Here is a 10,281-nt window from a genome sequence, read left to right on the forward strand (position 1 = left end):
TTGACTTTAACAGTTACTCAACCATAATATATCATTTTCATAGTCACAGAGGAACCGAGGAAACCAATAGATGAATAAAAAATCATTAAACTTCCTATATCATTACCCGTATCATGGCTGAAAACAAATACTTTATTATATTATTAGAAGAGAGGAAGGCAAACATATCATATTATTAGAAGAGAGGAAGGCAAACAAAAGAAAGGCAGATGAATCGAATTCAGGTGAGCCGACTACTAAATGCCATACTAATCAGGTAGCAGTCAGCCTATGAGCTATTATTGATGACACTGCATTTACGACGAATTTGTCCCTCGTTGCCTGTCAGTTCGATAATCATTCCCATATTAACCATGGCAGCAGCAAAGTTTTGCTGCCACATGCACAAGTTATAGCTCCCAGCGCTTGCGTTGACTACAGTTGCGGTGTTTGGATCTGTAAGCAGTGTTGCATCGGAGGTAAACAAGCCTCGTTTCATTTGAAGGCCGTCGTAGTAGAGATTGTCGAGAGTTTCAGGCGTAATAATATCCATGAACACGGTCGTGATGTTGTTGCTGGGGCTTCCCTGAGGACACTTCTCCTTGAGGAGGGCAGCATATTTAGGATCAAGAGACGGGTCGGTCGGAATAGTGGTGCTGAAGTTGTAGAGCCTGCTCACGAATGATGTGTAGTGAGAGACGCCAATTGAGTGTGCTCCTGCATGAATAGACCCACTCATGGATGAACATTACAAATTACAGCGATGAATATACAAATTACAATATTTTTACTAACCATTGAAATATGATATATGGTTACTCTAGTGTATCTGATCTGATTGCAGTGCAAGATCTTACTTCACAACCATAACCATAAATATACCTACATCAATGCATTCACAAAAATGTGTATGCACCTGAGAGTATAACCATGTTTGGATGCAAACCTCTGTGTCAACTGGCTTACATTGAAGGTAGGGGCAGGTATATTTGTGGCGACTTCTGAAGCCAGTGAAATAATTCCATCCCTTCGTCCAGCCGGAACATCCCAGCCGAGAGTAAGTTTATATGGTGATGCCTGCGATCAATTATAAAATCATTATTGGTTGTTCAACACTGTTTTAACAATAACTGTTTCAGACTCAAATTAGAATACACAGTATCGCTTGCTTTGGTATCATAAAATGGGTAACTACTAAAGTCATTTGTATTTTTTTATAACGTAGTTATTTAAGCCATTTGAGGAAAGAAAATTGAAATAGTTTAGATACTTTATTCAGCATGCCTGCATTTAAACAATTAAATGACTCCAATCAGTAACGCTTCCAAATTTTAAATCAATAAAACTTTAAACGGTTGTGTAGACTCCTGTAATAAAATTGTAACTTTGTGATATGCTTACCAGCTTTGCGCTATCTCTAGCAGCAAATGCTAGGATATCTGCACAGGAAACAGTGTTTGGGCAGATGGTCTCTAATCTCGATTTTGCTCTGTCAATCACGTCATACCAGTGAAGGCTCGAATTGTTGACAGGACTATCTTTCTTGGCAGTGTTGTTGGCAGTGGAGTCTATGAGAACAGAACCATCGCATCCCTGAAAGCGCACATTATTTCAACATTCAAACAGACTAAAACATATAATTGCGTTAGAATACGACTCGTGAGTAGATGCTGATAATGTATAACGATATAACGATAAGCAGAACCACATATATCTAAATCGGCAGTGATAGACTAGACAAACAGAGAGGAACACATGTAGTTGTAAGCAGAAAGCATTAGGAAGGGCTGTGAAAACTTGCATTTTCAGCAGAATTTTTTGACCTTGATATGTTTATAAAAATGTAATAATGGAATTATATTGAAGCCTACCCTGACGAAACAATCATGGAAATGCATCCTTATGAGTCCAGGAGCTGTTAGAAAACTAATAAACTTAAACAGTGATTCTGCATGCGGAAAGAACTGAAAAGAATCACTGAAACTTAATACCCAGGGATACGAGTTACCTCCAGCCATTGGTGATGTTTTGATGAAGGCCACAGTCCACTTGCCTGCTACTTCTTCTGCACTCCAGCTTCAATCCAAATAAAAGAAAAAGGACACAAGAATTCTGAAGGCACTTCCAAGCTCTGCTATCTCAGCTAGATGGTATAAAACTGAAGGGGGTTGAGATATGAGCTTGGGGACCAAACAGATGAATATATAGCTAAGCTTCCATCAAGCTTCTAAAAGCTATGTGTTAGAAAAACCACAAATCAAGGTAGAGATAAGATCAAAGTGATGGACCTCTTTAGCAGCTCCCAATTATAAATTTAGTAATTGCAGTTGATTTTCTTAACTTAAGGAAACTACTGCAGTTGGTTTCCATAAGTTAAGAAAAGCTGCAATTCCATAAATCAAGGTATCTTTTGTGCAAAATTAATGGAGCTTAACATTCTCCCACTTGGTCCATACTTCGAAACTTAATGTCTCAACTTAAAAACCATTGATAATCTGTATTAAGTAATAGATACATGAATCATGGCGATAAGTCCTCTAATGACGAGTATTATCTTCCATGTATTACTATGCATTTATTCTTATTATAATTTATGTGGCAACAATTTCTTAATGAATAAACCTTATGCTTATTCTTGGTCCTTCTTAAATGAATTTTCTCAAATCAACTTAAAGTGCACATAAATACGAGAAAAAACATCACAATAATTAAGAATTTCATTAAAATATCATTGTCCATACAATGAAAAACTTCATAATGGAACCAAATCCCATATTCAATACATGATCCTTGAATTTAAACGGTGGCATGCCCTTAGTCAAAGGATCAGTGATCATTAACTCAGTGCTGACGTGCTCAATGACCACTTTATTTTCTTTAACATGTTCCCTTATAGCTAAATACTTAATGTCGATGTGTTTATTTTGACTCCCACTTTTTCTTTTTTTTTAGCTATAAAAACAGCAGCTGAATTATGACAATATATTCTTAATGGCTTAGAGATAGAATCCATAATTCTAAGCCCAGAAATGAAATTCCTAAGCCATACACCATGAAAAGTAGCCTCAAAACAGGATATACATAAGCATGTAGTCTTTTGTCCCTTGAAGGTACCTCATTACTTTCTTTGCAGCTCTCCAGTGGTCTAAACCTGGATCACTCTGACATCGTCCCAACATTCCCAATGGGAGCTACACTTGGTGAACAATCCTTCATCCGAAATCTCTCTAAAAGTTTATTAATATAGGTTTCCTGTGACAGACCCAAGATGCCTCGAAATCTGTCTCTATGGATCTTAATGCCAATGACATAAGATGCCTCACCCATATCCTTCATATCAAAACTTTTAGAGAGGAATTGTCTCACCTCATGTAGCAAACCCTTATCATTGGTTGCTAGCAAAAAGGTCATCCACATATAAAACAAGAAAACAAATTTTACTCCCACTAACCTTCAGGTATATACATTGATCCATAATGTTTTCTACAAAACCAAAAGAAGAAATTACATTATCGAATTTCAAATACCATTGGCGGGATGCTTGTTTGAAACCATATAATGACTTCTTGAGCTTGCAAAGCAATTGCTCACCATGACTAGAGGGGAATCAATGAAGATGTGTTATTAATGAAGAAGTGTTGTCAATCATTAATGACGAAGTGTTATTAATGAAGAAGTGTTAATAACCATTGTCTTTTAGTGCCAGTGTGAACATGCATTGAATCATATGTGACATTGTTTTGTAAATTAATGCAGTAAAGACCATCAGACAAATACCATTCCCAACATAATCAGATTTATAAAATAGATTGAAATATTCTTTTCTGAAAAGTTTAAGGAATATCCAAAAGGTACAAGCCTTGAAACTGAGATCAAGTTTCTAGAAAAACTTGGAACATAAAAGGTCTTTTCTAACTCCAAAACAAAACCACTACTTAAAGCTAAATAACATGTTCCTATAGCTTCCACATGCGAGCCCATCTTGTTTCCTGATAAGATGCTTTGCTCACTTCCCACTGGCTTCCTTAGGTTCTGCAAACCCTTTTTCTGCAAGCCATTTCTGATATTTGGTGCATTCCTTCTTCATGTGTCCCTTCTTCTTACAGAAAAAACACTTGGAAACCGTCTTGATATCAGCTTGGGGAGGTGCTTTACCTTTCCCTTTCCGATTGGCTTGAGATTTTCCCTTTCCACGCATTGCCAGCATTGCACTCTCTCCCAGTTCCATCACCAGTCTCTCTTCCTCTTGAACACACATAGTCATGAGTTCATTAATTGACCATTTATCCTTATGTGTGTTTTATGAGATTTTGAAAGGTCCATATTGGTGTGGAAGGGTGTTCAGGATGTAGTGCACTAGGAAGGACTCCGATATTTCAACCTTGAGTTCCTTCAATTGAGCCACAGTGTCCCTCATCTGCATGATGTGCTCGCGCACACCTTTCACACTGGTGAGCCTTAGAGATCAGAATTTCATGATTAGGGTGCTTGCCAGTGCCTTGTCTGAAGAGACGAATTGTTCATCAATGGCCTTCAAAAAGTCTCGGACCTTTTCATGCTGATCAACGAAACCTCGAATACCAGCTGAAATTTTAGTCTTAATGAACATCATGCTTAGACGATTGGATCGCTCCCATCGTTCATAAAGCGCGATGTCCGCTGCAGTGCTGGTATTAGTGAGTGCCGATGGTTCATCTTTCCTGATAGCATAATCTATGTCCATCCACCCTAAATGAAGGAGAATCCTCTCCTTCCAAATCTTGTAGTTGTCTCCCTTAAGTTCAGGAATGTCACAACGAATTTCAGAGAAATTTGCAGGTTGTACTACTGCATTAAAAAACACATGCTTATGTCAAATTGAGGCTTAATAAACTTTCATGCTTTACCAATGTAAATCATGCTCAAAAGAATTGAATCAAATGACATAAAAATTGCCTGTGGGCTAAATTTTTAATTCAAACAGATTCAATAAAACTTTATGATAAAACTTATTAATTCATAACTCCTGTGGGTAGGTTATGAAATTTTATCCTAATTAATTACATAAATATAATAAAGATTCCTGTGGGATAAAATTTATTATATTCAGTGTAATTAATTACAATTTAATGTCTAAATAAACTTTATGTGATCTTATCAAACAAAATATATAATTTTATTTAATTAAAGATGTTGTGGCTATTCTCTAATTAATTAAAATTATATGGATCACTAGACATTATTTTGCTGTATAACCAAAACTTAACCAGAGAGAAAAATAATGTTTACTGAAAGGAGTAAGTCAAAATGACATTTTAATAAACTCCATATAACTGTAATATTTTTCCAGCAAAATCAAATTTACATTCCTTAGTCTAATTGTCCCATAATTTATTTAAGACTAATTCTTAAATTAATTACAAAATGGGCTCTAAACAATTTGGAAATAAAACTACAAATTTGAAATATTCAAGGACTAAACTATTTCAAATATTGAAATATTCAAATATTTAAGAATGCATAAACTATTTCTTTTAATTTGCAAACAAAAACTGCAAATTCGAAATATTCAAAACAAAAAACTAAACTCTTATATAGGCTAAAATTGGGGGTAATTTTAACCGTCGGAGTTTGAACATGTGTCAAGTGATGAATCGAAGGTTCTGAACCATATCATAGCCATATCGCAACGACCTTATTAATATCGTAACCATATATTATACGATAAACAAACTTTAATGCCAATCATTAAATATATGATATATATAATGCGTTGCAAAATGCAAGAGGAACATCGGTCGGAGGATTCGACCCGTCGACCTCCTTTCACCACATATGGCAATGCCAATACATCATACGACGGGCTTCATTGCGGCTGCTTAATGAACCAGAGGCCAAAAAAACTCAAACGAAAAACACAAACCCTCAAGTTCATTTGAGTAGCCCGCCTCGAAACTCCTCAAAAATACACAGGCCAAGAACCGAATACATATGCAGAGCTCTAAAGTGTTTGTAAACTAGAAAGGACGAAAGATATAAATTCTGGCCTATAGATATGCATGCAAACAACTAAAAATCAAGACAAGCCGAAATTACTCACAAAGATAGGGAAAACGAAATTAACCCATTATGTTATCAAATTTCATATAGCTATGTATGATGCTACGTATGCCATCAAAGTCCAAATGATGCTACGGCCGAATATTCAAGTCCAATTATTGTGGATTTGGGGAAACTCGGAGTTTGCCCCTTTTCCTTATTATCAAATATTAAAGATTTTATGTGATGATATATTACTTTAAGATTCATACAAATTTCATCACATAATCGTTTATATTTTATTTTAACTGACTAGGCTTGAAACTGGCATCTTATCGAGCATTTACATTTTGCGGATTAAGTGCTTCAATTCTTTGCTTCAAAACTGCTCCGTTTACACAAAAGGATGGCATCCAGTCCATTTATAAACATAAATCAGAAAATCCAAGGAAAGAGTGCGATGTATTATTGATAAGCACTATTCTGCCTTAAAGTGCATTCACTCAAAAGATTGAGTTTCGGTCATTTTATAAGAATAAAATAGAACCTAAGTATTGTTCTTCTTTAGAAAGCATTTGCACAAAAAAGAATGCAAAATCGCAGGCAGGTGAGCTGCTAACGGCCGATTATTTAACATTAACTGTTTCCCTAAAACTACAAACAGAACAGAAATGTTTATAAATCAAGAAAACTCCCAGCCAGTACTGACACTTTATTTGCTTTAAGCGAAGCAATCCTACTGGTCCCACAGCCTCAAGGACAAGATTCAGTTATGAAATATAAATACAGAATCAGATGCTCTGTTTTATGCTTGTAAATGGAGTTTGCAGGATTTTCAAAAAAATAAAAAAAAATAAATAAATCAAGGGAGTAGTTTTTGCGATCGTTACCACAAAACAGAAAAGGAAGACGATTTCTAGACTTCCGAAAGACGATTTCCGGACTTCCAGAAAATTGATCACGACAGTCATGCCTTCTATTGTGCTAAACTAAGTTAAATATGGAGATACTAGTAGAGGAATTGAAATTGAGGGGTTATTTCCTGAATTGGAGGGATTATCAAATTGAACACGTATTTGGCAAACAATTTGGCGAACAAATTCAAAATATTAATGAACGCTAGCACCCAAATAGAATCACCCAATACGGAAAAGCCTTCCAAAACCCTGATAACCAAAATGGGTAAGGCTCCAAAATTCTGCAGATTCAGTTTAATAATGCTCTGAATGTCAATACCACCAAAGATTCACAATCAACTGTCGACCATGGAAGAGCTTAAGAAAATAGCGCAGTGGTTATAAACGAAACTGCAGAAAGAAACAATGGAGAAAGCATCGAAGTGGGAGAAACAACACCAGCGATTCGAATAAATGAAAAATCACTTCAAAATATTCGAATCCACACCAAGGCAGAGGTAAATAAAGCCTCTGATACCAACTGTTAGAAAACTAATAAACTTAAACAGCGATTCTGCATGCGGAAAGAACTGAAAAGAATCACTGAATCTTAATACCCAGGGATACGAGTTACCTCCAGCCATTGGTGATGTTTTGATGAAGGCCACAGTCCACTTGCCTGCTACTTCTTCTGCACTCCAGCTTCAATCCAAATAAAAGAAAAAGGACACAAGAATTCTGAAGGCACTTCCAAGCTTTGCTATCTCAGCTAGATGGTGTAAAACTGAAGGGGGTTGAGATATGAGCTTGGGGACCAAACAGATGAATATATAGCTAAGCTTCCATCAAGCTTCTAAAAGCTATGTGTTAGAAAAACCACAAATCAAGGTAGAGATAAGATCAAAGTGATGGACCACTTTAGCAGCTCCCAATTATAAATTTAGTAATTGCAGTTGATTTTCTTAACTTAAGGAAACTACTACAGTTGGTTTCCATAAGTTAAGAAAAGCTGCAATTCCATAAATCAAGGTAGCTTTTGTGCAAAATTAATGGAGCTTAACAGGAGCTACTTCTGAACTGTTTAGGAATGCATCTCTCACAACCTCGAACACAGTGGATTCCCCTTCTGGACAACTGTAATTGTAGAAACCGACTTCAAGAGCCCCAGCAACACTCGCTACACAGAGTAATAGGAGAAGAAGGGCCGAGTACTGATTGGTTTTCGCCATTGTAGTTTCAATACGCACGAAAAATGCACTATCCATTACATAGTCGTCAGTAAATAATATTAATAATAAATATAGAATTCCAAATTAAAACGAAGTTTCTAGCTAGCGAACAGAATTGAGACGCTAATGCTTTATCGATAACTTACGGAAACATAAATCCGTGACGCCGGGTGTGGATGCAGAGCTTCGATCGTAAGCAGTAGCGCTTTGCATAAAGGTTTGAAGCTATTTATAGGATGTTGTGGAAGCAGAAAAACTTGGTGAAAAGACATCAACCTTCCTTCGATCCATCCATTCCCAGAAGAAAAACCGTCCCCATGTCGTTGTCAAGTTGCGGTGTGAGTGTCTCGAATCGAGTTCGTCAAAATTCAGACTTGAATGGAGTTGGCAAAACAGGTTTTCTATTTCTGTAAGTAATGTGGACACCGACTCGACGAGTTATAATGCACATGTTTTGATCTCATCAACGCGCAGTTATTTAATATTTTTTCTCCAAAGGTCAATGCTAAAGAACCGCTACCCACTACTTAGACTACTTAGACCCAGTTGATTATTTTTTAAAAACCAATAAAGCAGTCTAATCAAATGGATGTATGTTTTGCATCCTTGTCCACTTCTAAAGTATTATAATTATTAACTGTTTAGACTTAACCAACCATTGGTTGTAACCACAAATAAGGTAATGTATAGGTTAGAGACAAATAAAACATATATATCATAGGATCTGCTTACTTTTCAAATGCCCCCATTCATGTGTCATTGCTTAACAAAGCCCTCTCAAATGTTAGACCAACAAATTTCACCAGCCACAAATAAAATATTTTCGAATCTCCTCGGCAATGAACAAATGAAATCAGAACCGGGGATTACTAACCGGGGAAATGTTTGTCTGGTATTAGTTTTCGTTTTGATTTTAATTATCGATGGATTCATTACTAACTTTGTATTAATTTTGGTTATATATATAAAAGTTTAAATTATATTGTTGGGAGAAATTTATTTTAAAACGAGATGTGCAATTTCTTGAGTGGTCCATTCCTAGTTGATTTGTATAATATAAGACAAAATAAGAATAAAAAGAATAAAAATAATAAGAAATGAAAATAAATATGAGCTATGGTGAAATTAATTCATTGTTACTATAAGCAATAAATAAAATATTTTAATGTAATTGTTATGTGACATAATTCTATATAACTTTAAAGAAAGATAAAGTGATTAAAAGGAAAAAACTTCTTATATTTTCACTTCACATGAAGAATACCTTTAAGAATAATTTCAATATAAAACATAAAACAATCTATTTGAATATCCATGCTAAGTAATATATTTTAGTATCAACTCCATATAGAAAAATAAAGAATATATATATATATATATATATATATATATATATATATATATATATATATATATATATATATATATATATATATATATATATATATATATATATATATATATATATATATATATATATATATATATAGATAGATAGATATATATATATATATATATCTAAGGAACAAAAGTAATGAAAAATAGAAAAGATCAATTACTTCTTAAGAGAAGAAAAATGTGTTATTCATTTAAATTCTTAATATAAAATTGATATATGATATTTAAGAAATCTTGTTATTAATGTGGGTCATGTATAAAATATTTCAATATGTGGAGTTAAGTAATATTGTCTCTAAACTTTTGTTGAGCTCTATTACTGTTATCCCCTATTTCTATCGCTCCTTCTTCCGTTCTGGTATTATGACTTCTACATTCAACCTTGCCTCACTTTGACAACCATGTTCTCGCAACACCTGTGCAGTAGCTAAGGGGAGGAGGCCATGGGATTCAAGATAGATCCCAAGGCTTGGGCTCAAGAGGGTGCGACCATTTAGCACTCAAACACCCCCACTATTAATTGAGATGAGATTTTCAACCCTAATACTCTCACAACTCATAATCGTCAAGCCTTTTCTAATTCTAATATCCCTCAAGATGTATCCCATTCAGTTCCTGACCTTTGATGATAATAGGGGAAGAGAAAAAAATACCTTAACTCTATTACCCCTCATTGCCAGTTCAAAACCCTCCCGGGAAGAGTTCTAAAGGAGAAATAATAGGAGCTGTTGACGCCTAATCATTAGAGATTAGGAAAACAT

The 10,281-nt window shown here is 35.0% G+C and overlaps 1 protein-coding gene across 1 annotated transcript; it reads right to left on the reverse strand.

Annotated features, from left to right (window-relative positions):
• Positions 1-268: 268 nt before the first annotated feature.
• LOC149171781 (peroxidase 5-like) lies at positions 269-8,122 on the reverse strand. Its single transcript, XM_089426074.1, has 5 exons — positions 7,964-8,122; positions 1,851-1,943; positions 1,381-1,572; positions 896-1,056; positions 269-650 (listed from the first exon to the last, which is right to left on the reverse strand). Exons 1-5 carry the CDS (start codon positions 8,120-8,122, stop codon positions 269-271), a joined length of 987 nt encoding a protein of 328 aa, XP_089282200.1.
• Positions 8,123-10,281: the final 2,159 nt, after the last annotated feature.

Source organism: Pinus tabuliformis, chromosome 4_2 (assembly GCF_031772625.1).
Source record: "Pinus tabuliformis cultivar Carrire ecotype Pingquan chromosome 4_2, CPIR1, whole genome shotgun sequence".
NCBI classification, from domain to species: domain Eukaryota; kingdom Viridiplantae; phylum Streptophyta; class Pinopsida; order Pinales; family Pinaceae; genus Pinus; species Pinus tabuliformis.